General features: G+C 44.3%; 1 protein-coding gene across 24 annotated transcripts in view; it reads left to right on the top strand.

Annotated features, from left to right (window-relative positions):
* Window positions 1–27662, top strand: part of TTLL5 (tubulin tyrosine ligase like 5) — a 264490-nt gene that overhangs the window by 11350 nt on the left and 225478 nt on the right. For 23 of the 24 annotated variants that reach the window (XM_059689876.1, XM_059689822.1, XM_059689866.1 and 20 more), the window contains 6 exons: window positions 4754–4836; window positions 6618–6724; window positions 8360–8490; window positions 17311–17393; window positions 26233–26302; window positions 27231–27315. In XM_059689876.1, the coding sequence (XP_059545859.1) occupies window positions 4754–4836; window positions 6618–6724; window positions 8360–8490; window positions 17311–17393; window positions 26233–26302; window positions 27231–27315 (559 nt within the window). Of the gene's footprint in view, window positions 1–4753; window positions 4837–6617; window positions 6725–8359; window positions 8491–17310; window positions 17394–26232; window positions 26303–27230; window positions 27316–27662 lie in introns of those variants that run through there. The other variant, XM_059689923.1, reaches the window with a different exon arrangement.

The following is a 27662-nucleotide window of genomic DNA, read 5'->3' as shown; positions in this document are numbered from 1 at the left end:
GAATACCTAACATATACTGGAAATTAGCATCCATCATTGTAGTTTTTCCTTTACTCAAGCAATGACTATTTTCTGGAATCTGTAAGATTTTGGGCTTTTTTTTTTCTTCTTTTCTTTTTTTTCACATTCCTGTGATTAAAGAAAAAGCTTTTTTCTCACACTCTGTTTTTGAATTTTCTTTATCTTCCCCATTCCTTGTTGTGTAATAATTTTTTTCACCTTCTGTATGTGAAGAACAGTTTGAATAATAATAAATCTGCTGCCTCAGATTTCTGAATTGTTAAACATTCTTGGTCTATTTTTTTCTCTTTGCTCTCCTAAATAGCTGACATAGGTCTGCTGAGATAATAATCCTGTGTTAAATCCTCTTGAGAAGTGTATCTGGGGCATTAATTATCTTCTGTTGATCTCATGTTAGGTGCTAACCTTGTTTGTTCTGTTATCTAGTAAATGTTTCATTGCATTCACTGCTAAAATTTTTGGTACAATATGATTTCATATGCTTTATTAAATATTCTAGGAACATATTTTTCCCCCCACAATAGGTCCTTTCTTCCCCCCCCCAAAACTGTATATGCAACAGATATTTTCAGTTTAATCCTTTTATAGAATGAAGTATCATTTTATAATTTGCCTCTAATGTGTCAACTTCATAAATTTGCATTTGGATAGCCCAGCACCCGATAGGAATATGATGTACACTACATATGTAAAATTTCCAGGCCTCATTGAGAAAGTAAACAGAAATAGGTGAGATTAGTTTTAATATATTTTGTTTAATCCAAAATATCGTTTCCACATTTACTCAATATAAAAAAAATCACTGAGGTCTTTTACATCCTATGTGTGTATTTTACATTTATAGCACATCTCAATATTGTGTAAAATTTTTGTCAGGAGTACTTGATCTGTATTTATCTATATTATAACAACCCAGTGGCCCTAATGCTGTAACGACCAAAGACCGGCGCGGGTGGGTGGGGCTGCGTGATTTCACACACTGGGCTTCGAATATTCCATAAATGAGCCCAGCTGGTGTGGTTCAGTGGTCAAGCATCGACCCAGTCAGGGCACATGCCCAGGTTGCAGGCTTGATCCCCAGCAGAAGGCGTGCAGGAGGCAGCTGATTGATGAATGTCATCATTGATGTTTCTATTGTTCTCTCATTCTCTGAAATCCACAGAAACATATGTTCGATAAATGTTATAGTTAAAAAATAAATTTTTATGCTCAGGTTATTCCAGACAAGTTTTCCAACTGAATTAAATTAGTTAAAGTTAAATTTTAAAAAAATCAGTTACTCTCTCACACTAGTCAAGTGCTCAGTGGTTACACATGGCTAGTGACTACCATATTCAGCAGTGCAGCTGTAATTTTCTACAGTAGGGCAAGCTACACTGTTGCCATTGAAGGGGTTATTCTTGTATTCTAAAAGTCAAGACATCAGTTTTGTCTTCATTCTAGTTTCCCATGTTATTTCTGACCAAACCCTTAGGGCACTTCACCATTCCGTAGGTGCTTCTGTGCTGACAGATTATTGCTTCCTTGTTTTTATTTGCTCTGCCTACAGTTAGCCCTGGAACTTGCCAGGGGTCTTAGCACTTCATGTTGCCTCCCGGGATACTTGGGATTGGAGAAGAGGAAATTCTACAGGTTCATGGTGGATTTGAGGCAATGTGGGTTTGGAGGCTCCGGTTTTGGATGTTTGGCAGTTTGCTAGTAGGCAAGGAGGGCAGTTGGGCAGGTTCACTTGCCAGTTTCCATCCGACTAGCAGGCAAGAGAGAGCCTAGAGTTACCAGGTTTTCCAAGAGAAGCCCAGGAATCTAGATTGTTATATGAATTGTTCCAATTTTAAAAGGTTGGCAACTAATTCTGTGTTACATTTAAAACACCACAAGGAGTGAACAAACCATGTCGATGAGCTGGATTTGGCCCTTGGGTCGCCAATTTATAACCTCTGGTCGAACATACACTGGTAATCAGCATTATTGGTCACAGGGCTGTTGAACCCAGAATGTGAATTTGAGTTAAAATCACCAGAGTCACAGCTGCTCTATATCATCCCACCCTGCCTTCCTCGCACTCCCTTTTGGAACATGTTCAGTGTATCTGAGTTGGGTTAGAGTTAGTAGGTGTGGATTAAAAGGAGTTGGTCACTGCTTACTACTTACATACTGAGAATCAGGCTGCCACTGAGTACAGTCATAATTACATTTTCCCTCTATATCAGGAGAAGCAGGAGAAAGTATTAATAGCATTTTTATTTTTGTATTTGCTATATAAAATGTATAATTTACTTTGTATGACACTATTAATACCTATTTTACTATGTATTTACTTTTTTAATACTATATACTATATATTTTACTATATAAAGTTTTTACTATATAAACATTTTTATTATGTATCAACAAGTATACAAGCTTTAGTGTGTTAACTGACTTAGTGCTTTCAATTATCCTAAGAGGTAAGTATCTGTTATCAATTCCATTTTTTAGGTGAGAAAACTGAGCATAGAAAAATGAAAGAACTTATTCAGGATGACAGCCAGGAAGTAGTAGAGGCAGGATTTTAACCCTGATAGTTCCGTTCCAGAGACATTCTCTTTCTCTTATTATCCCCTCATTTCCTCCAGTCCCATGTAATCGTTGTCTGTTTTTCCACAAACTTTACTGATCACCTTCCCTGTGGCCTGGTTCTGCGAGGCAAGCACTGCAGAACAGGCTCAGAACTGGAGCACTCCTGGTCTCTAGCAGTTGACATTTTGGCTTTTTGCCAAGTGCAAAATTGGAGATGTTAGTGATCACAGTTATAATGAAAAGACCTAATATTCTTTCATTTTTCTAAGTTTTAAGAGTAATACAATAAACACATGTATACTCTTTCCATAGATTCACTAGTTATTAACATTTTGCCATATCTGCTTCTCTCTCCCTCTCCCCCATCCTATATAATAAAAGCCTCATATACAGATTGTCCCCTCTGGCAGTCTTTCGACTGGGGATGGTGCAGAGCGTCAGCGACAGCACTGTGACCTCTCACTGGCTACTTGGGGGTGGGGGTGATGGGGACAGAGGTGCAGTGAGAACGTGAGGTGTCCCTAAGCTCGCTCTCACTCCCCCTGCTACCTTCCCTCTAGGACGCCAGGGCTCATGCGCTGGGGAAGCCCCTGAGAGGAGCCTGCCCCACACCATCATGGCCTCTTCGGGTGAGCCAGGCTGCAGCCTCAGGGAGCACAAGAGCCGGTCTGCAAGGCTGGCTGGGAGAGAGTGTGCTGCCTGCCTGCCTTCTGTGCAGTGCTGCTGGGTGGCCCAGAGGCCCACGCTGTGCCCTGGCCCGCGGCATCAGGTCGCACTCACCGCATCTCCACGTGGGGACTCGGGTGCTGTGACTCAGGTTGAGGAGGGTGTGCGGGGCCGGGGGGGGGGGGGCGGTAGGGGCCCAGCTGCCCAGGGCCCAGACGCTTGCACTTTGATCGCCAGCCTGGCCTAGGGACCACACCGTGCACGAATTTCATGCACTGGACCTGTAGTCATTTGAGAATTAGTTTAAATGCTTCATACCCAAATACTTGATTCAGTATGTATCCCCTAAGAGCAAAGACAATATGTAGTCCTTTAAAACATTGTTCTGTAATATTCTTAGATAACTTTTTCAAGCAATTTGTAGTGTGCATAGAAAGAGGTTGAATTTAATGAGCCAGAGTAAATGTTAGTCCTCAGGGATGGGGATATATAGAAATTTCACATGATTACAGACTTTCCTTAGACGGGGGTCACAAGAACAGAATGCTTGCAGGTGCCAGGCAGGAAATATGAGTGAGTGCAGTGTGGGCCTGTCCTGGAGGAAGCACTTGCACTTCCGCAGTGGACTCTTGCCGAGAGAGAGAGAGAGAGAGAGAGAGAGAGAGAGAGAGAGAGAGAGAGAGAGAGAGACCCAGAAATCTAGATTTTTATATGTTTAAAAGGTTGACAAGTGTAAAAGGTTCACAATTCAATTTTATTTTTACAGCACAATGAGAAATGAACACACTATGTCTGCAGGTTGGTGTTGGCCCTCAGGTCACCAGTTTCTGACCTCTGGTCTAGGAGAAACTGGTAATCAGAAGGATTGCACACAGAGTGCTACCTAGAACAGGGTTCTCAACCTTTTTAGTGCATTGGATCCTAATGAGTCTCTTTTCAGAATAATGTTTTTGTTTGTTTATTTTTAAATCAGAATAATGTTTAAGTGTATAAAAGTTATATATGACTACAAAAAAAATCAATTGTATTGAAATATTATCATAATATTTTTAAAAACCTAGATATGTGCCTTGATTAGTATAATGATCTAGTGGTAGATCTGTTAATTTCCGTAGTTTTTAAAGACTGTGAGAATAAGTGATACTTTGAGATAACTCTAACAACTGTAAAATAACATTAAAATTTCTGATCTCTACTGGTGGCAGGGTCACAGTTACTGCTAATAATACTCTGCATTGTTGCCTATATTCCTAACTGAAAGTAATGTTACATTTCAACTAGAAATTCATAAAAACAAAGATGTCATTTCTCCCCATACATGTTTAGTAACTCCCAACAAATTTCAGGTTAAGAATCCCTGAAATCTGCAGCCCCTACTTGTATCGCAGTAGCATAAAGTAGCAGTATAATATTATCAAGTGTAATTAAGCAAGCTACCCTCTAACAGTTTATTTCTGTCTCTACAGTGAACTTTCTGCTTACTGAACTTGAATCTGTTTTTCTTTAGAACGTTATCATTTGTCTTACAAGATTGTGCGAACAGACAGTCGCCTGGTACGCAGCATTCTGACAGCCCATGGATTTCATGAAGTAAGCTCATTTTGACTACCTCACCTAACCTGTCCAGAAGCTGAAAATCCTAGCCACCAGACTGTCAGTTACCCATGCCAATGCTAGAAAGTACATGGGACCAGTGCTTAGTGGTGATGGGAGAACTTGAATTGAATTCCATGCAATACATGGAAGACATTTCCACAATTAAAAGCTTTTTTTTTTTTTCTTGCTAAGTTTATAGGCTTAGGCTAGAGGCAGAGTTGCCCATAAGGAATTGTTTGTTACCCAATTAAGGCTCTTTGATTGCAAACAACAGAAACAGACTCTGTTTAACATACACCAAAAGGGATTTGTAGGAAAAGTGCTCGTAAGATGGTTAGCAGGATCAGGAAAAACTGCAAAGGCAGCCTTTGGAAGGAGAGAGACAGGACAGCTCCAGGGATCTAGGACAGGAAGCTTCAGGACCATCTCCTGTAGGCACCACGTGGAAGAGACTCAACTCCATTCGTTGTCCTTGTGTCTTTCTTCACTCAAGAATCACATTCTGGAGATAGAGTGACTGGCCCAGCTTGGGTCATGGATTCACTCTTTGGGGGAGAGAGGGACAGATGATTGGCAGGTCCTTTAAGACCAGAGAGTATGTGATTCCCAAAGTAAATGGGGAAAATTGGGATATTGACATCAAAGGGGACAGGCAAAAATGCTGGACAGATTTCCACTGTAGAGATTTTTGTTGTTGTTAATCCTCACCCAGGGATATTGTTCCATTTGATTTTTAGAGAGAGGGGGAGAGACAGAGAGAGAGAAGCATCTATATGAGAGAGACACATTGATTGGTTGCTTCGCCGGTGATTGAGCCTGCAACTGAGGTGCCTGCCCTTGACTGGAATTGAACCCAGAACCCTTTAGTCCAAGGGCTGGAGCTCTATCCACTGAGCCAAACTGGCTAGGATCACTGTAGAGATTTTGAGACACTTGATAAAAGTATGCTTGCCAGCTCGTTATCCTAGGCTGAAGTCTGAGGTAGGCATTTTGAAGTTCTGGTACCAGTTTATATTTTGTCTTGCTGCTATTTCATCTCCAGGGCTCCCTTCCTCTCTCTCTAAATATGGCACCTACCACATCATAGGCTCAGAATACAGAATTGTTTACTGAATGTACAAATAAATTATTATGACTGACTGAATGAGTGGATTCTAAGTTGATTTGCTGCTATGTAAGTTTTTACTTCTGATCAGTACTTTATATGCAGCATCTGCAAGAACAAAAGGATACCCTGAAAAGGGAGTTTTGGAGTTGGGCCCTCTCCTCATACTTGGAGATGCAAAAATATTAAGAGATATTGTGGACTTCTATAGAAGGATTAATTTATTCTACTGTAAAAAATGTTTTTATTGGTTTTTAGAGAGAGAGGAAAGGAGAGGAAGAAATAGAAACATTGATGAGAGAGAAACATCCATTGGATGCCTCTTGCGCACCTCTTCCTGGGGATCAAGTCCACAACCTGGGCATGTTCCTTAGCCAGGAATCGAACCAGTGACCTCTTGGTGCATGTGTCAGTGCTCAACCACTGAGCCACACCAGCAGGCTATTCTACTTTTTATGTCTGGGATTTTCCCAACTCTCCAATTCTTTAATCTTGATTAACCCCATGTTCTATGTCCTTAACTTTTTTGTCTTGCTAGGCTCACATCCTAACTGGGCCGCCCCCATGAGTACTCTGTGGTTGAAAAATCTCTTTGGCCTTTTCTGCATGGCTCTTCGTGGGGAGGGGTTATCGTTGATGTTTTTTATCCTGTCCTTTTATCTGTCCTCAGGTTCACCCAAGCAGCACTGACTATAACCTAATGTGGACAGGATCCCACCTGAAGCCCTTCTTACTTCGCACCCTCTCTGAAGCACAAAAGGTTAACCATTTTCCCAGGTAATGCTCTTGTAGCTCCTTTTCTCCTTTTAAAGGCACCTGACATTATCATAGATTTAAATATAAAACCTAAAACTAAAACTTTTAGAAGAAAACATAGGAGAAAATCTCTATGATTTTAGATTAGGTAAAGATTTCTTAGAGATAACCATAGAAGTACAATCCCTGCCCTGGCTGGTTAACTCAGTTGGTTGGAGCATTGTTCCATACACCAAAATGTTGCGGGTTCAGTTCCTGGTCAGGGCACGTAACCTAGATTGTGGGTTCAATCCTCATTCGGGCATGTACGGGAGGCAACCACTCAGTGTTTCTCACATCAATGTTTCTCTTTCTCTCCTGCTCCCTTCCTCTCTCTCTAAAATCAAATAAAAAAGTGTATCCTTGGATGAGGATTAAAAAGTAATAATCTGTATACAGTGGGGCCTTGACTTATGAGTTTAATTCGTTCCGTGATGGAGCTCATAACTCAAATTACTCGTAATGTCAAATCACTGTGACGTTCGCTGCGCCAACTAGTGGTGGGGTATCTGAAGCTGGCTCGTAACCCGAATTTTTTTGAGCTCGCAACTCAAAGCAAAAAATCGGCCGAGAGATGGCTCGTATCTCAAAAAAACTCGTTAGTAAGTCAAGGCCCCACTGTATATATAAACAGGGAATATGCTAATTAGCCGAGCATCACAACCGCTCAGGAGGAGCTGTGCCTGCAGATGGGCGGGAGGGGACAGATGGGCGGGAGGGGACTGATGGGCGGGAGGGGACTGCGTGCTGCCCCCACCCCAGCAGCCTCGGGGAGGCTGGGGCTGGAGGCGGGCCGGAGTGGAGACACAACACACAGAGCGCCTGCCCCCACCCCAGCGGACACAACACGGCGGCCAGGGCTACGCGGATCGCCTACGCGGATCGGGGCACGGGTCCTGGCCCCCCACGGGGTGCCTCCTCGCGCGATTTCAATCGCGTGCTGGGCCTCTAGTAATAAATAAAAACCTATACACAAATGCTTATAGTGACTTTATTCATAATCTCCAAAAACTGGAAACAGCTCATGTGTCCTTCCCCAGGTGAGTGGATAACCGAACTGTGGGTCACTACTGAGCCATAAAACAGAGTGAAACACTGATACATGCAACCACAAGGGTAAATCTCAATTGTGTGTGTTACCTTCCGTGAAAGAAGACAGTCTCACAAGGATACACACATCACATGATTCCCTTTAATCGACTTTCTGGAACAGGCAAAATACAGGGACAGACAACAGGTGACTTTGCCAGGGCCTGGAGGTGATTGGGAGGGTTGACTGCAAGGGACTTGAGGTAACTTTTGGGATGTTGGAATTGTCTAAATCTTGATTGTGGTGGTGGTTACATAACTGTATGTGTTTGTTCAAATTCAGAATAATACACTAAAAAAGGCAAATTTTACTGTACATAACGTATACCTTAATGACTAAACCTGTCCAAAGAAATCTATTCCATGAAAATGATGAAAAAACCTTTGGGGTTGACAGTGATAGATTTGGGACCTACTGTTCTCAGTGACTGCTCTAGAACCGTGAATGTGAACTCTTCAGGGTGTGATAACACTGGATCACCTCTGAGTCGGAGTTGACTGAAATGGAAGTACTTTTATGATTTTTAGGTCATATGAACTAACCCGAAAGGACCGACTGTACAAAAACATCATTCGGATGCAGCATACGCATGGATTCAAGGCTTTCCACATCCTCCCTCAGACCTTCCTGCTGCCAGCTGAGTACGCAGAATTCTGTAGTAAGTGCTTTGACTCACTGCCCATTCCCAGGAACTGAACTTGGGGCAGACGGACCTCCAGGGTTGCCTCAAGGTAGTCACCAAATTAGGGTTTCTCAAATCCTTAAAAAACTTGTTTCTTTAGTAAAACAGCTGCAGAGATAACTTTAAAATGGAGTTTATTCTGACTGTGTGCCTGTATATTCATTCTTAGAAAGGCCCGTCAGTGTCATTCATGTAGGACACATTGGTGTCAGGTAAATGTGCTCTTGTCTTGTACACAGTCTCTTCTTCATTGACAAGAGTTAGTGCACATGTAGGGATGTGTGTACTTCTGCATGTAAACTACAGATGTATCCTCTTTGGTGTCTCTCTTCCTCTTGCCATTTAGGAATATTCCTGTCCCCTTCATTTCTGGAGTTATTTGTGTTCTTCGAGGTTCCGGTCTCACGCATCTTTTGGTGTTTGGAAGTACCAGTTAGTCTCACTCTTTTTCCTTGGAGTTCACACTAATTAACTGGAAACTATCCTTGGGAGCCAACTAGGGATCCCGATGTCAGCTGTGCTGCTGGTAACGCTAGATAGGAGCATGTGGCCTGCCTCCCCGTGTCAGGGGGCTTCTTATTCCCTTTGCCTTGAAGTGAACTCACCTCCGCAGGTGTAAGCAGAGGAGTGGGCTGTGTCAGGCTTTCCTTCGCGGGGCAGAGCCTGACTCGGTGGGCTTAGCGCACAGGTCAGGTGTGAGGCAGGCTTGGGAGAGTTTAAATAGTGATAACTCTAATAGCGGACACTCAGGGAACATTTCCTTTCTACCAGGCCTCCTTCTAAGTGGCACCTCTGCTCTGAGGTAGGTACTGTTATTGTTCCTGCCTCTGCAGATGGAGAGACTAAGATACAGAGAAGTAAAGGGACTTTGTGCAAATGGTGGGAATAGGATTCAGACCTAAATGTTCACATTATTTCCCATTCCGAGTTATGTTGGGATATGTTACTACATAATAAAAGGTAAAAATTCTGTGATAAGCAACCACAGTCTGGCCTCAGAGGCCAGGCTCTTCAGCACTGCGCTTTATTGCTAAAGACACTGGGCAGTGCATACCCAGTGACCATTTCCCAGTATCTGTGAGGAGGGTCAGATCCAACAGAGGATCAGGTGTGACAGAGGAGAAGCAGACTGACAGTTTGCCTCTGGATGAGTCCCAGGGAGGGACTGTTTCTGTTTCAGGGTAGGGGAAGCATGGGGATAGGAAAAGCAAGGCCTCTCTAAGCTTCCTGACTTTTGATACTTTTACCAGTTGGACTTAAGAATCTGGTCTGGTCACCCAGTGGAGTGTTCTTCCTATGGGGCTTATGTCATCAGGGACGGTCACAGGCTGTACCTTGAGGTCGCCATTCCTCTGATAGCACTACTGCTGGGACCACAAGTTGGCAGTTCAGTGTTCGCCCACACAGAGCTCTGAAATGGGTCGGAAGTGAGTATTAATTAGATGAGTGAAGTTAACTTCAGTACTACAGTGCACTCAAAGCTGAAAATCTGCAGTCAAGAATTTTTATGTGACTTTAGCCAAGTTACTTAAACCTCTCTGTACTTTAGCTTTCTCCTCTGTAAAGAGAGACTGTTCCCAGTACTGACCTTACAGAGTTGTTGGGATGTTTAAATAGGTTAACACATGGAAAGCACTTGGAATGGTGCTTTATAGGTGCTCAATAAATGTTCAGTATTGTTTCCTATTTCAAGTTACGTTGAAATATATCAATACATAATAAAAATTAAAATTTCTGTAGTAGGCCAACACGATAGCTTGAAAATGCTGCAACTAACAGGTCGGCAGTTTAAAAGGTTCCCAATATGAACTCCTCCTGTTGTTGGATTCCTGGTGAGAAGTTCAAGTCCAGAATAATTTCCTACGAAAGGAATGTAAGTGGAAAATCCCCTTCTCCTCTTTGCTGTTCTTCCCGCCCTTTGGAGGCAGGCCGGGGCTGGGAAGCTCATTCAGCTGATTGGTAGAGTTAGGGTTCCTTCATCAGTTCAAGCCTGGCCTGTCTTCCCATAGAATTGCTCCTTCAGCAATTACTCAAACTTTTATGTGTTCTTCTTTTTAACAAGAGTGAATCCAAGAGGTCAGTAGAATACATAGAATTAATACAGCTGCAACCCAAAGCCACCACATTTAGCCCCTGGGCAGTTACTGCCGGCCCATAGTGTACCTCAGTCCCCCAAACAGATCACCCATTGCCGTTCCCACCCAGCGGTCCCAGCAGGGACTTGCCGTGTTTGTGGAAGAGGGAGGGCAGGGAGGATGTGGTGGTAAAGAGGAATCTCCTTGGTTTCAGTCTTGCCAGGGTGCCAGTTGTCCAGAGCTCATGACCTCTCAACTTAAATCCACTGGGAAGAAATCCAACACCATTAGGTTAATTGGGTTGTGAAATTTACATACTCGGGACAAGCCCATCGACTTCAAAGAGACATTCCCCTTTTCATAAAATCTGTTTTAAGTTCTCTTCTTTCCCTTTGGTGTCTACCTTGCATATCATATATTGGAAATTTCGTTATCTCCATGACTCTTGTGTTCTGACCCTCCAGTGCTCACTTGAGTGTGGGTGATAGGAGACGTTTGAGAAGGAAAGGGAGGTGAACAGGCTGGCCTTTAGGAAAATAACTGCATGAAATGAATTGGAGGGAGCAGGGGAAGGAAGCACAGTGGTCACTTTGGAGATTATTGAGTAATCCAGGTCGGAAGTGTAGCTAGATACAGCTAGGTGGCCAGAATGGACAGAATGGGAGAATAAATAAGGATTGCCAACTGACTGCTAGTAGTGAGGCAGAGGTCAAAGATATCTCCAAAGGTGTGAGTCTGAAAAGCTGGGAGCATCATTACGTCTTTCTTCAGAGAGTGTAACCAGGAACATGAAGGAGTGTTAGAGTGAGAGAGTATTAAATTTTGGACCAGGTTTGGAGTTGAGGTGTCTACAGGCATCCGTGTCGTGATGTTGGCAGGCAGTGTTTAGTTTGCCAGAGATACAGATTCTGGAATTTGCAGGTATGGAGGTGGATGTGATTACCAAGGGAGGGAAAAATAACGAGAAGCCACACCGCAGAAAAATCAGAGGGGAGAGAGCGCAACGATGCGAACAGTGATTGACGTCCCAGAGAAGGCAGGAGAGGGTTAATCAAGAGCCCCTGTGGAAGGTGAGCTTTAGGAAGGAGGTGGGCATGTCTCTCCCCTAAAACAAGGAAAGGAAGGCCAAGTGATGACCCAGATGAGATTTTAGATAGAAAAGCAGGTGACTGGGTTTATGTAACAAATTCCCAGCCATCTTGGGGTGTAGGGTGATGAGGACACATGCAGGAATGAAGGGCCTACAGATGGGTTTGGGTGTGTGGGAGGGACAGAAAAGTATGAAAATAGCTTGTGTAAGGCCTTTGAAAGAGAACTGATAAGGAATGGGCATGAAGTTTGCCTAAAGACACTGAGATACCAGCCAAGGTGGATCTCATGAATTTATGGCTTTTGTTCTAATAAGAGAAAACCTTAAACCCATCTCTGTAGAGATCTGTCCCAGAGACCAACCACTACCTCAAGAGATGTGAAAACCTGGATATTGCCAGTAATTAGAGTGCGAGGATTGGAATACGTGGTATATATCTTTCTAGACTCCTGGTGCACTGTTGCTCGTTGCAGGATGTAGTAGAATCGGAGGGCTGTGACCTTGAACCTAGGAATCTCTTGGCAACTCCAGCCACATGCGGCCCAGTGGACAGCTTTCTCGGCCGGAAGGACAAAAGAAAGATAGGGTGGCACCATTGTCAGAAAAGCAAAACTTCTCTCCCAAGCCCCAGCAGATTTCTGTTTACTTCTGATTGGTCAGAATTGTGTCCTGTGGTCACTTGCAGTTGCAAGAGAGGCTGAGAAATAATTCTAAGGAATGAGCAAAATTTTGACTTCTGCTCATTAATTGCAGTTAATTGCAGGTAGCTAGATTTTAAAGCAATCAGTAAATTTATAGAATAATAATATTAGCATTATAAGAGAACTTAGCAAATCAGACTAAACCCGTTCATTTTGAAGATGAGACTGGACAGTTTATTTTTATTTTTTCAATTACAGTTTACATTCAGTATTACTTAGTATTAGTTTCAGGTGTACCACATAGTGTGTAGACAATCACATACTTTACAAGGTGTTCACTCCGATATTTCCAGTACTCACCTGGCATGATACATAGTTACTACATATTATTGGCTATGTTCCCTGTGCTGTACTTTACAGAACTACCAATTTGTATTTAATCCCTTCACCTTTTTTACCCAGTTCCCCAAACCCCCTTCCCTCTGGCAACCATCAGTCTTTTCTCTGTATCTGTGAGAGACTGGATAGTTTAAGCAAAGTGCCCCTGGTGTAAAAGCCAGAATTCGAATCCAGATCTTTCTACCCCTGGTCCAGAGCCTTTTCCATTAGCCGCACAGGCTCCCACTGTAGGGCCTGGGATGCGCTAGAAGGATCGCAGACCCTGTCTAGTACGTCCTCATCCTGAGAGGCTGACAAGCTTTGCAACCTGCCTTTGCCTCTTATTTTTCTTGCTTCATAACCACATTTTTAGAACCTAGGAAAACTCAGTCTTTGTTCTGAAACATAACACATTAAGGATAAAAGCCTAACGTGAAAGACATTTGTAGTTAGAATTCCAACAATGTGATAAAAGTGAAGCACCAAAAAAGCGAAAACTTCTGATAAGGTTAGTTCACAAAGTAAGATTTATTACAGTGTTAGGTGGCAACAACTGCATTTAGCTAGATTTTTCCTTTTGTGAAAACGAGGGTTTTATAGGGCCTGTCCCCAGACAGTTTTGGCTGTTTCCTTAGGCTTTCCTATGGCCCTCTGCACTTCCTCTTGATGACTCAGAGTGTGCCTGTAATTATTTGATCGATGTCTGCCCCTTCTACTAGTCTAATCTCTGTGAGGGCAAGGCTGTCTTTGTCACTACTGCATGGATCGATCAATCCCCTAGCAAACTGATTGACACAGATTGGGTACTTAGAAGTATTGAATGAATGAAGGTTAGAAAATTTTGTAATTTTTGTTTTCTTTACTATTAATAATTTCTTCTGTGCTCAGCTCATTGCCTCCTTAGAATCTGGGGAAAATAGCAAAATGGAAAAAAATATACATAAACTGTATACACATACACATATTCAGTGGCTTTACTTTATGAAGGCTTAATTTGTCTTATATAACCCCTAGAAGCCCAGTACACAGATTTGTGCATGAGTGGGGTTCCTTGGCCTCGCTGGCGATTGGGGCTGCTTGGGGCCGTCTTGCCCCATCCTGATTGGGGCGGCAGCCAGGGGGAGGGGCTGCAGGAGGTTGGCTGGTCAGGAGAGGGACCGCGGGAGATTGGCCAGCTGTGGGGAGGGACTGGCCATGGGAGGTTGGCTGTGGGAGCATACTGACCACCAGGGGGCAGCTTCTGCATTGAGCGTCTGTCCCTGGTGGTCAGTGCATGTCATAGTGACCGGTTGACCAGTTGTTTGGTCGCTTAGGCTTATATATCTAGTCTAATAAAAGACAAACATGCAAATTGACCATGCCTTCGCTATGCCTTAAGCCATGCCCACCAGCCAATCAGAGCAACTATATGCAAATTAACCCAACCAAGATGGCAGCCGGAAGCCACGGAGCTGGAGCGAGCAGGAGGCTTGGTTGCTCCAGTGATGGAGGATGACAAGCTTCCCAACCCGGTCTGAGCTCCACTGAGGGCAACAAAGTTTCAATTATAGAAGATAAATAAGCCCCAGATACCTGCTTTCAGCTGGTCGTGGCCACGGAGCTGGAGCGAGCAGGAAGCCAAGCTTCTCACCTGCCGCAGGGCTCTGAGCTCCACTGAAGTCAACAAAGTTTCAATTATAGAAGGTAAATAAATCCCAGAATAAAAGAAAAAAGGAGAGGCTGGGAGCTTCTGTCGGCCAGGGCTTGGCCAGCCTGAAAACGGCTCTCAGCCCCTCACCCAGACTGGCCAGGCACTCCAGTGGGGACCCCCCACCCTAAAGGGGTGTGGCAAGCCTGAAAACAGCCATCAGCCCCTCACCAGGCTGGCCAAACCTCCATGAGGTGAGGGTCCCCACTGCGGGGGGCTTGACCAGCCTGAAAACAGCCCGCAGCCCCTCACCCAGACTGGCCAGGCACCCCAGTGGGGACCCCCACCCTGAAGGGGGTGTGACCAGCTGCAAACACCCATCAGCCCCTCACCCAGGCTGGCCAGGCACCCCAGCGAGACCCCCACCCTGATCCAGGACACCCTTCAGGGCAAACCAGCTGGCCCCCACCCGTGCACCAGGCCTCTATCCTATATAGTAAAAGGGTAATATGCAAACTGACCCTAACAGCAGAATGACTGGGAATGACTGGTCACTATGACACACACTGACCACCAGGGGGCAGATGCTCAATGCAGGAGCTGCCCCCTGGTGGTCAGTGCGCTCTCACATGGGAGGAGCTCTGCTCAGCCACAAGCCAGGCTGACGGCTGCCAGTACAACAGTGGTGGTGGGAGCCTCTACCGCTGCCTCAGCAGCACTAAGAATGTCAGACTGCAGCTTAGGCCTGCTCCCCACTGGCAAGTGGACATCCCCCGAGGGCTCCTGGGCTGCCAGAGGGATGTCTGATTGCCAGCTTAGGCCCAATCCCCCAGGGAGTGGGCCTAAGCCAGCAGGTGGTCATTCCCCGAGGGGTCCCAGACTGCGAGAGGGCACAGGCCGGGCTGAGGGACCCCCCCACCCCCAGTGCACAAATTTTTGTGCACCGGGCCTGTAGTATATAGATAAATAAGTTATCTATAGCAGGACTTTAAAGTTATGTAAATTATATATTTTGAAAGGGAGTATATTCCCATGGTACAAAAAAATTACAAAACAATAATGAAAAGCCTTCTTTTTTCTGCTTTCCTCAGACATCCACCTCTCTGCCTCAGAGGTGATCAGTGCTCCTAGTTTTATACATGTCCTTCTAGAGATAATCTGTGTGTTTGTGGCATATGGCTTGAGTGTGTATGTGTATAGATGGGAGCATGCAATATGCATTGCCCTGCACTTTCCTTTTAGTCACTGAACTGCCTGTCTTTGAGATCATTCCCTGTCTATTCATTAATAACATTATTATTTCGTGTGTCTGCTTAATATTCCATTATACAGATCAGGTGTCTGTAAACTATAGCCTTTTAATCAAATCTAGTCTTCTGCCTTATTTTTATACAACTCATGAGCTATAAAAGGTTTTTATGTTTTTAAATGGTTGAAACAAAAGACAATAAAATTTAATGGCATTTGGAAATCATATGGAATTCAGTGTCCATAAATAAAGTTTTATTGGAACATAGCCTGCCCCTTTCTTTGCATATTATTTATGGCTGCTTTCAAGGTACAATGGCATAAGTGAACAGTTGCAACAGAGATTGCATGGCCTGCAAAGCCTAAATTGTTTATTATCTGTTTTTTTTTAATAGTTTCTTATTTATTTATTTTTAAAATATTTTTTGTTTTATTTCAGAGAGGAAGGGAGGGGGAGAGAGAAATATAAACATCAATGATGAGAGTGTATCATTGGTTGACTGCCTCCTGCATGCTCCATACTGGCTGGGATCGAGCCTGCAATCCAGGCATATGCCCTGACCTGGAATCAAACCATGACCTCCTGGTTCATAGGTTGACGCTCAACCACTGACCCATGCTGGCAGGGCTATTATCTGTGGGTTTTTTTTTACAAAAAATGTTTGCTGGCCCCTGAAATAGATGCAATATAGTGTACTTAATTAATTGATGGACATCTTTTGCTACTATACTGGAACACCGAATAATCTTACACATACATTTCTCATGTGTGAGTAGAACTAGCAGACATATTTCTGTTGCTCATAGCGTTGTAAATTCTGTGTGCCATATTCCATTTTTCCTAATTCAGTTAGGTTGCATCAAGGGAAAAAGCAGGGGAAATGGGGGAGAGTGGACAAGGAGACCTACTTTTTCTCCTCCTGGTGAAATGGTTTGTCAAGTGCCTGTTGGGGGCCTTGAAAAGATAGTTTAGCTCATAACAAAGGGAGAATTCCTTGTTCCTACTTTTCTCTGGTGTCTTTTGACTTCCTCTAAGCAGAGCCATCTGCAAGCCTTGGTGCCCGTTGTTTGGTTTCTCTTCCCACGATCCAGAGATGTTTAAGGTGTAAGCCTGAACCTAAGAAAGGAACAAGAGTAAAATGCACCTTTTACTCACTTGTAAATTCGTGTTTTTCCTTTCCACTTGCACATTGTTTGATTTTAGGTGACTTTTTTTTTTACAAGCTCAGAGAAATTGCTTAAGGAAAGTGACCGTATTATGGTATCTAGCATTGACACTGCCATTGTCTGCACGGTTAGCCTCTGGAGGTCCCTTAGTTAAGGGAAGAAAGAATCGCAAAGATTTATGAAGGTTGTTTGTGACAGTAATAGACTATAATCCAGTTATTTGTCTTATTTAGTTTCATCCTCTCATTCAAGAGGGGAAATGGTGAACAAAATATATTATGTAGTATTTGCTATAATTTTGCCGTCTCTTCCTTCTCTCTCGTCCTCCCTCTTTTTTTCTCCCCCCCCCACCCCCCCTCCTTTTTTGGTTTCTGTCTCTGTCCTTGTTTAATTTTTAAGACTAGTCCAAAAATACAGGTTATTTTAGCTGCTGCCTTCCACTTAGAAATTTGGAAAATTCTTTGGGTACCTGAGTAGATAACCATTGTTGAAATTTCAGTTGATAATCTCATGTCCCTTCTTTCTCTTTGTTTCTCTCTCCCACTTTCTATCTCCCAATATTTTGAGCAGACTGCTATTCAAAGGATCGGGGACCTTGGATAGTAAAACCAGTGGCCTCTTCTAGGGGGCGGGGCGTCTACCTGATCAACAATGTAAGTATCCAGCACAACCTCTCTGCGTTCTGTTTTTCCCTGTTGCACTCATTGTCCTAGCTACTAATATGGTTGCTTTTCATTAAGAGCAGGTGTCCCCTTTGGAAATCTGCATTCAGAAATGTGAGTTGAGGTTGGGTATGAGGTATCTCTTGGCAGTAACTTCCCACGACAATAGTTACTCTATGGCTGAAAAGTTACTTGATCCAATTTTGGGGGAGGAAGGCCTTTGGTGTCAGCAGAAAAGAGGTACCTTTTCTGCTTTGAGGATACTGTCATGTGAATTCCTCAGCACTAAGCATTAATTAGCAGCATAAACATTTAGTTTTTATTGAGCAGAACTGTGGGATCCTGCCCTCAAGGTCCTCAAGGAAATTTACCCAAATCGGTATGGCATCCTTGTTGCACTCCCACCCTTCCTCCCTCCCAACCTCCTTCCTCCTCTTCCTCATCCTCTTATTTTTTCAAAATTCATCAGTATCTTTATGCTTCGCAAAATCCTCATTAAAAGTTGTTTTTAAGTTAAATGCAGAGTAAGTAAAATAAAATAAAATTCCAACCACAGTTTTGCTCCCTAGATTTATAATAGTAGTTAGTAACATAATATAATTGGATTATGTTTCTTCTTTTCTCAGCTTTGCATTTTGATATTTACTGTAGTTTGATATTTACTGTACTCATATCACCGCCTACCCTCCCTTCCACTTTCTACCTCTACGTTTGATCACTTTTTACTATTTTTAAGGTTTTTAACATTTACATTCTCCTCAGTAACTATGATTCAGTTTCTCTGCTTTATAAGTTGGATACAAATTTTAAACTCAGTAGAAACTTTACAGCATGGAATTATGAAATTTAACTACTAATTCAGTCTGGATCTTTGTTAATTCTTCTTCCTGGACATTTGGCCAACCTTTTTCATATAGAAACTAGTATTTTTACTTGTTCAGGGAAAACTATCCCCCCACCCCACCCCCTCTTTTTTTTTTTTTTTTTTTTTTTTTGTCTTTGTTTCTACTTCTAGAACTGCTTTTTGAGGCAGTCTGGGTCTTTCCTTCGTGTCAGCTTTTCTCTCATTTTAAATTCTGTCTTTCCACTCTACCTTCTGGATCACCAGTTGGAATTCTATCCATTTATTTATCTCATTTACTGAATTTCTATATTGGCTATCATAGTTTGCAGAAACTCTTATTTTCGGACTTGCTTTCTTGTTAACAGCTGTCGTTGCTTAGTGCAATTTGTCTGCTGGTCTTTCTGAAGATACCAGTTGAAAGTTTTCTTAAAGTTATCTTCTATGGTGTGAACTTCCTTGGGGATTGTCTTATTTTCCTCCTGTTGGCTTTTCTCAGTTTCAGTAACCTTAGGTGTGTTGAGCCATATTTATGAACGGAGATGAGACTGACTGAAATGGACAGCTGGCCTGAGTTTCCCCGACTGTTGTGTAGGACCGATTCCCTGAGAGCTTCTGCCTGGACAGGAGGCTGTTGGAGCTTTGGGCAGAGTGACTGTCAGGCTGCCCCTTAGGTGGACATGAGCGAGGAGCATGCCTCTTCCTCCCCCTGCCCCGAAGTAGGGCAGCCTCATTGTGCAGGTGCAGGGAGCTTTCACTCTGAGTCAGTGCTACCGGTCCTCCTTTCCCCACTGTGTGCCTGTTGGGGGGTGGGAGGCCTCAGGCGCCACTCTCAGATCCCTGCACTCGCACAAGCTGCCTTCCCCAGAGGACACGCTGTTTCCCAAGCGCCACGCGTTGGGTGCTGGAGAAGGCCCCTGGCCTCACTGTTCCACGTGCTGCGTGTTGATGACCTGCCCGGCTCGTGTTCCCGGCCCGCTCCTGCTTCTGCGTGTTCACTGCCAGCGGGACCTTCTCCCAGCCGCCTTGGGAAGATCACACTCGGCTCTGAAGTCCGGGGCAGGGGTGTCCTCTGCTCTGTTTTCTCAGCCTGATCCTGTCTGCTTTCTGTCTTTCAGTTTTGGTCTGTTGTTGGCCCTTGAACCGCTTTCTAGCCTTGTGATCAGTTCATTCTTTTAGAACAGTGGTTCTCAACCTTCCTAACGCCGCGGCCCTTCAATACAGTTCCTCATGTTGTGATGACCCCCAATTTCATTGTTACAAATTGAACATAATTAAAGCATAGTGATTAATCACAAAAACAATATGTAATTATATATGTGTTTTCCGATGGTCTTAGGAGACCCGTATGAAAGGGTTGTTCGACCCCCAAAGGGGTCGCGACCCACAGGTTGAGAACCGCTGTTTTAGAACGTATCTTCTTTGTCCTTCCAGTGGGTCACTGGAAAGGGAGAGGGGGAGGAAGATAGGTTGTGTGTGGGGTCAGTACTCCGTCTTAAACCCCCCATTCTCTTTCACATGATCTGAGCTATTTCTGTACGTATAGAAACTAACTTTCTGAGGGTCTTTCACATTGGGAGATCCTTCCATTCAGTCTGGACTGTATTATAAACACTGCAGACATGTCGGATCTGGTTCTGATACAGCAGCTATTACAGCCCCAGGCCCGGGCTGCCAGTCTGGTTACCTGGCCCTGAGTCACTCCAGAAGCCTTTACGCTGTGTCTCCTGTGACAGAGGCCCTGGTCAGATGCTTTGGATGTCTCCTTTCCTCTCTCTGTTCTGACCTTGGTGGACGGCTCCTGCCCAACAGTTTTTCCTTCAGCTTTGTGCCAGGAACTCCAGTGTTATTTGAATCTCATAGACAGCACTGGTTTGGGTTTGGGTTTGGGTTTTAGCTGCCAAATGGAATTGCTATTGAAAGTCAGCGGTGGTATAAGTTTGCTTTTTATTTTCTTAGACATGAGTCAAGAAGAGTAGGATCTATTCCCAGCTCCTCTGGGGTTTTTTTCTTTTGGAATGCTCTTTTGCCCTGGTGATTTGTTATTTTAAAACCAACATCATAAAGAAAAGGAGAGTTAAACTTTCCTTGTGGGGCTGAGAGCCCCGTGCCCTGACTCTTCCCTGGATGCTGAGTCTCGTAAAGGGGGTGACAGGTCTTTAGAGAATGTACTTGGCAGGCTCGCCTCCCTCCCGCCTCTCCCTGGGCTGGATCCCTGGAGACCCCCTGCAGAGATCAAAGCACTTGGCTGGACCCTTGGCCCCCTCCTCCTCAGAGAAGCTTTGGAATGAGTCTGATTCTTTTAGGTATTTGGTGGAGGTGCCAGACAGAAGCCTGGGAAGATGCCAGCAGGCACCAGGGGAGCTGGCAACATGTGGACATAATGGGAAAATATTCCCATTTCACTCCAAAACTGGAAATTTATCACCTTTTACCCAGGCCTAAGAACCATGTAGTTAATGCTCTTCTCCCTCTCCTTGCGCACAGGCCTAGCCATCCCCTCTTTTCCGTACCTGGATCCTTTCCCGTGGAATATGTGACCCATTAGCCAACTGGATGAAGTAACTGTTTCCAAGGCCGCTGCCTGCTTTCCTTTTAGGTTTTAGGGAGGAGGGAGTGCTCCAGCGGAGGGTCTGTGAGCAGCACTAATGAGAGCGGGTGAGGGATGTTGTGGGGGCCTGAGTTAGGTGTGAGGCCAAATGAAAACATCATTCCAGGTCTTCCTGCTGGGCTGAGAGGGCCTCTTACTTCACATTCCCAATAATAGTCTTAACCTTTTGGAAAATATCTGCAAATAGCAGCTTTTACCACTACAAGAACAGGATAAAGGACAGACAAAGCATTACTTTTATGTAATAATGGAGAGAGAAGTGCAAGCTCCTACAGATGGAAGCAACTCAGCTGATTGGCTAACGCAGTCTCTTAATAATGTTCTCTTTAACTCTGGAAACACATCATAAAGGAACAGAGTTGTGTTTGATCCAGCTCCTTCAGTAACTGTGACTAAATGCCATATTTTCCCAATTTAGTATATTCAAATCGAGGAGGGGAAAGACCTGGTGTTTCCTGATTAGGGTATGAATTTGATTATAGAAGTCAGATTTAGTCATCCTTGTCTCACACATTATCCACGGTAAATACAATCTGAATATTTCCCTGAGGCTTTAAAGCATCAGAAGTGTATTTAGGTCACTCTGGTCACTCGTATACTTGTTTCTGTTTGTTTATATGTTGTTATCTTATGTGTTCTTTATTTTTTCTCATTGTTCAGCAGATAGGTAGGGAGTGCCTGTGGTGTGCCAGATGCTTATACCCCTTAAAACCTTTTGAGAAATAGGGACTCTCCTAATTCTTATGGATCTTCATTATAACTCAGTGCACTGCTCTGAGTAGAATGGCATGTTGCATGCTGCGATAAATGCTGTTAAGTTATGGAACTTAGTAAATAGAACCACATAGATACTATTGAGTTTGCAGTAGTAACAGCAACCAGATTTCGTGAGCATTTAATGTGCCTACCACTGTGCCTTTCAAATACAATCTCATTTAGTTTTTATAAGAACCCTATGATGTAATTATTATTATTTTCTTAGTAAGTAGTAGGGTCAAAATTGTAACTTAGATCTAGCTAATTCTAGAGGATGCGCTCTTAACCAGTGTACCGTTCTACCTTACAGTGACCTAACAGATACCATGAGCTTTAATCTTAAAGTCCAGTTAGAAAAATAGATGTTTCCAACTTTCCCAACAATTCACATTCTTACTTTCACATACTTTGGAGGGCAGTTTGCACATACTTTGGAGGGCAGTTTGAGCTTGAAATTAAAATCATTTAAAGTGAGTTAATTGGGGATTGAGGAAAAGGTTTGAAGATATGAAAAAGCTTTCATTAGTTGCTTATTAGTATACTAGAGGCCCCGTGCACAAAATTCATGCATGGGAGGGGGGGGGGGTGTCCCTCAGCCAGCCTGCTCCCTCTCCAATCCGGGACCCCTCGGGGGATGTCCCCTGTGGGATGGGGCCTAAACTGGCAGTCAGACAACCCTCTTGCAATCCGGGGCCACTGGCTCCTAACCACTCGCCTGCCTGTCTGATCACCCCTAACTGCTTCTGCTTGCTGGCCTGGTCGCCCCCTAACTGCCCCTCTGCCAGCCTGGTTGCCCCCTAACTGCCCCCCTGCTGGCCTGGTCCCCCCTTAACTGTCCAGAAGGAAGTTGGACGTCCAGAAGATGTCCAGTTGACCCGGCCTAATTAGCATATTACCCTTTTATTAGTATAGATAATAGTATACAAGGAAACTATATCCAAACCATTCTTTTCTTTTCTGAGCTTACAATTTAATTCCTAATGCAGATAAAAATGAGAGCTACAGACCATTGAACAAATAATGTAAGAGATTATGTTATACATAACTCAAAGGATAAATATGTATTATGAAGCAGGAAAGAGAGGAAATGGCCATGGACATTAGATGTGTCATGGAGGGAAGACCCTTGCCAGCGTGTTCTCTGGTTCGCGGGAAAGTTGAGTGCTCAGACATCTATTGTAGCCTATAGGTGTTACTCACTTGGAAGAGAGCTGCAATTGTTTAGTTTTGGAACCCAGCCTGCAGCTTGCTGCTTTGTGCTGTGATTGTATCAGTTCTTACTAAGCTGCTGAGATAGTACCTGTGAGAAACTGACCAAGGAATGTAAGGGAGTCAGGAAATGGTGTGGGTGACTGAGTCCCTGAGGATGAATCAGCACTGGTGTCCTGGTGCCCATATGATGCATAGGCTGGGAAAGTTGTGTTCTGAGCTTGAGATAGCAGCAGTGGGAAGCGAGAGGGCAGTCTCATCATCCTGACTCTGGAATTGCTCATCGTGGCTGTATAATGTGTCACAAAACTATCCCTATCCTATCTAATAAAAGAGAAACATGGTAATTAGCGTACGACCGCTACCCTTCCCATTGGCTAATCAGGGCAATATGCAAATTAACTGCCAGCCAAGATGGAGGCCGGCAGCCAGGCAGCTTAAAGCGAACATGAGGCTTGCGTGCTTCAGTGATGGAGGACTCCAACGTTCCCTGCCTGCCGCTGCCGGCCTCTGAGCTGCAACTCTAAGCAACTATGTTACAAATATAGACGCTAAACAAAACCCCAGAAACCTGCTTTAGTCCGCCGGGCTTCTGCCAGCAGGATCGCAACATTGTTTCAAATACAGAAGGTAAACAAAGGCCAGAAACCTGCTTTCAGCAGCGGAGTCCTAAGAGCTGGAGCCAAGCCTCAAAGCTAAAGCTGGCCCAGAATAAAAAAAAAGAAAAAAAGGAGCGGTTGGGAGCTTCAGTCACCTGGCAGCCTGAAAATAGCCCTCAACCCCTTACCCAGACTGACCAGGCACCCCAGTCCCCAGTGGGGACCCCCACCTTGAAGGGTGTGTGACCAGCTGCAAACAGCCATCATTCCCTCATCCAGACTGGCCAGGCACCCCAGTGGGGACCCCCACCGTGATCCAGGACACCCTTCAGGGCAAACCAGCCAGCCCCACCCGTTCACCAGGCCTCTATCCTATATAGTAAAAGGGTAATATGCTTCCCAGCACTGGTATCAGCGGAGCCGAGAGGCTTCCCGGCACCGGGATCAGTGTGACAGGGGGCAACGCCCAAACCCCCTGATCGCCCTGTGGCTCTGTGTGTGACAGGGGGCGGGGCCACAACCCCCCTATCCGCCCTACTCTGTTCGTGACGGGAAGATGCCCCAACCCCCTGATCAGCCCTGCTCTGTGCCTATAGGGGGAGCTCCCCAACCCCCTGATCGCCCCGCGGCTCTGTGTGTGACATGGTGCGGCGCCCCAACCCCCTGATCGGCCCTGCTCTGTGTGTGACGGGATAGAGCCATAACCTCCCCATCGGCCCTGCCCTGAGTGGGAGAGTGGCTGTGCCCCAACCCCCTGATCGGCCCTGCTCTGTGGGTGATAGAGGGCGGCGCTCCAACCCCCACCCCACGGGCCCTGCTCTGCATGTGACAGGGTAGAGCCATAACCTCCCCATTGGCCCTGCCCTGAGTGTGACAGTGGTGGCGCCCCAACCCCCTGATCCACCCTGCTCTGTGTGTGACAGGGGGCGGTGCCCCAACTCCCCTATCGGCCCTACTCTGTGCGTGACAGGGGGAGCTCCCCAATCCCCTGATGGGCCCTGCTCTGTGCATGACAGCGGGCAGCGCCCCAACTCCCCAATCGGCCCTGCTCTGAGCCCAACCAGGGGCTGCACCTAGGGATTGGGCCTGCCTTCTGCCACCCGGGAGCAGGCCTAAGCCAGCAGGTCCTTATCTCCCGAGGGGTCCCAGACTGCGAGAGGGCACAGGCCAGGCTGAGGAACCCGCCCCCCCCCCCCCCCCAGTGCACAAATTTTTGTGCACCGGGCCTCTAGTTTTATGATAACTGTAGTATTTGGGATAGAAAATGCATTATTATAAAGACAAACTTTTGAATCTGGGGGACAATTATTTTTAGTTCAGAACTTTGGGGAAAGATGTGAATAGTGCTTAAGAGTTAAGCCTCTGAGGCAGACCTCCTGATCACTTATTAGCTATATGACTTTGAGCAGGCTCCTAACTCTCTGACTCTCCTCATCTCTAATATTTGGGTGGTGATATAACCTACCTCATGGACTTAGGTGAGGATTAAACGAAATAATACTTGTGAAGAATTTGAACAACACATAGGAAATGTTCAATACATTGGTTAAAATTTCATATTTTGCTGCAGATGTTAATAGTTATTTCTGTTGCTGTTGCTATAGCTATTATAACCACAGTTATTACTATTGTCACTTTCCTTTAGAGTCCTTTGTCCTGTATGGATTGTGGTGACTTCCAGCTGACTTCTGCCTTAATCTAATCTCACATAGAGTTATTCTGTTCCAGATATTTTAACCTTACTATTTTCTTAATCAAGACTCCACAGTCATTTCCTGTTTCCCACCATGTTCAACCTGAATTTGCCTTGCCAGAGGTCCAGATCCCTTTGCCAGTGGGTCCCTTCCTCCTAACTGTCTAACCCTATCTCTCATTATTTCTCAGTTCAGTCTTCTAGCCCAGGCCAGTTATTCTGCCCCCTCTCCGTTCTGTGGACTTAGTGCATGCCGTCTTCCCATGATGGTCTCCTGTCCCTTCCACCACGTGCCTGATAGCTTTCAGCTCTCACTTCCACACCTACTCTTTCAGGACAAGCCTTCCCTGACTCGTCCCACTTAACTGCTCTTCCACTTTGCAGCGTCCTATCTTCCACTTGCAGATATGCTCCTCTGTGTTCTTGTAAGTTACCTGCTTTGCTGTCCCTCTGCCTAAATATTAAACTCTTTGGGAGCAGGGATTAGGCTCTGAGGGCAGGGATTATCTGTTTACTTCATCACAGTATTCCCCAGTGCCTTATATACTATCCAGCAATACTCATAATTACTTGTTGTAAAAACAACTCTTAATTGAAAAAAATTTTAAACATCTAGTTCCGTCTTGACATATAGCGATATAGCAAGTACCATTGAGTGAGTCAATGAAACATCCATCCCGTTTCACAGGGGGAATGTCTGTAAATTCTCTAAGCAACTTGATGAAAGCTTTCATCTAAGAATAACAGTAGCATTTAAAAATTTGCATCATACTTTACGTTTGGGAGAAAGCAATTTTTTATTTTTAAGTAGCTTTTGTTTTCTTGGCATGTAACTATTTAATATCATGTATAGAAAAATCTAAAGCTCTTTAGACTTGATTTATTATGTGAGAGATGCTGTATAAATTTATTTCCCCCCATTGTAATTGGATACCTACAGTGTTTATGGAAGTGGTGTGTTATGTGGCCAATTGAATGTATGGGTAGCTTGGAAGAAAACTTTTCTTAGAGTTTTAGTTTTCTACATTATCATTTCTCAAAGGTTAAGAACTTTGTTCCTGTATTGTAAGCTAGGGCTCCTTTGCATTTCTGTCCTTTCATTCTTTCTCTTTACTCAATAGCCAAACCAGATTTCCCTGGAAGAGAACATCCTGGTCTCCCGTTACATTAACAACCCCCTGCTCATAGATGGTGAGTTGTGGTTAGGCCCTTGCCTGGATTGGGTTAGATCTTGTTAATTTTTAAAATTTATTATTTATTTACTGGAGGCCTGGTGCACAGATTCGTGCACTGGTGGGGTCCCTTGGCCTGATCTGTGGAGATCGGGCCAAAACAGGTTGTCCAACATCCCCTGAGGGGTCCCGGATTTCAAGAGGGTGGCTCTCGGGTGACGCACCCCAGAATCGGGCTCCCTCCTCTCTGGTTCTGGGTGCATCACCCGAGAACCGCAGCTGCCAAGTCACCGGCTCAGCAGCTCCTGTGTTGAGCGTCTGCCCCCTGGTGGTCAGTGCGCGTCATAGTTACCGGTTGGACAGTTGCTTGGGCTTTTATATATATTGATTGGATTTATTGGGGTGACATTGGTTAATAAAAGTATATAGGTTTCGGGTGTACAATTCTATAATACAACATCTATACTAGTATATTGTATTGTGTGTTCATCACCCCAAGTCAAGTCTCTTTCCATCACCATTTATCAACCCTTCACCCTCTTCTGTCCCCCCTCCCATCCCTTTTCCTCTGGCAATCACTAGTAAGTCTTTATTAAGCTAATATGAAATTCTTAACAACTATGGCTTTAGAGCTGAGGCTGGTTCCTTACCTACCTCATGAGATTATTTCAAAGATGAAATGAGATAATAAAATAGAAAGTGCTTTATAGGTGATATAATAACAAATATACATGAGAACTGTACAATATACATGTATAAATTCTCATATATATGTACAAAATGTGTAATTACTATTTATCCTCAAAAGGCAAGGGGTGTGGACAGTGTATTCTGTGGGGAGAGGAGGGCTATTTGTTTTTTCATGTTTCTTTGTTACATTATCCTGTTTATTCTGTAACAAAAACAAATGAATTTAGTTTTTCCTGTGAATTCAAATTTTTTTCTAGATTTCAAGTTTGATGTGCGCCTCTATGTGCTTGTGACTTCCTATGATCCTCTTGTCATCTATCTCTATGAAGAAGGATTGGCTAGGTAAGAGACATTTGGAGGGAGGGTGTTTATTAGAGTGGACCAATTAAGGGGTATATTAAGATCACTTTTCCTTTCTGTTAGGTTCAGCTCAGAAAAAATAGAGTGCGCCCAGATGGGCTTCAGGTTACTTTACATATGCACATGTATGAACAGTTATGCGTATGTAAGCACACATCTTCCCTAGCAGCAGTCCAAGATCGCATCCTGTTTTCATGCAATGGCAGTTGTTCTGAAGACCCTGGGCCCTAGGGTATTAAGATAATTTGTCGCCTAGCGGGTTTGGCTCAGTGGATAGAACATCGGCCCTTGGACTGAAGGGTCCTGGGTTTGATTCTGAACAAGGACAC

Source organism: Myotis daubentonii, chromosome 1 (assembly GCF_963259705.1).
Source record: "Myotis daubentonii chromosome 1, mMyoDau2.1, whole genome shotgun sequence".
Taxonomy (NCBI): domain Eukaryota; kingdom Metazoa; phylum Chordata; class Mammalia; order Chiroptera; family Vespertilionidae; genus Myotis; species Myotis daubentonii.
The sequence above is the reverse complement of the archived record's forward strand: the minus strand, read 5'-3'. Positions and strand labels throughout refer to the sequence as shown.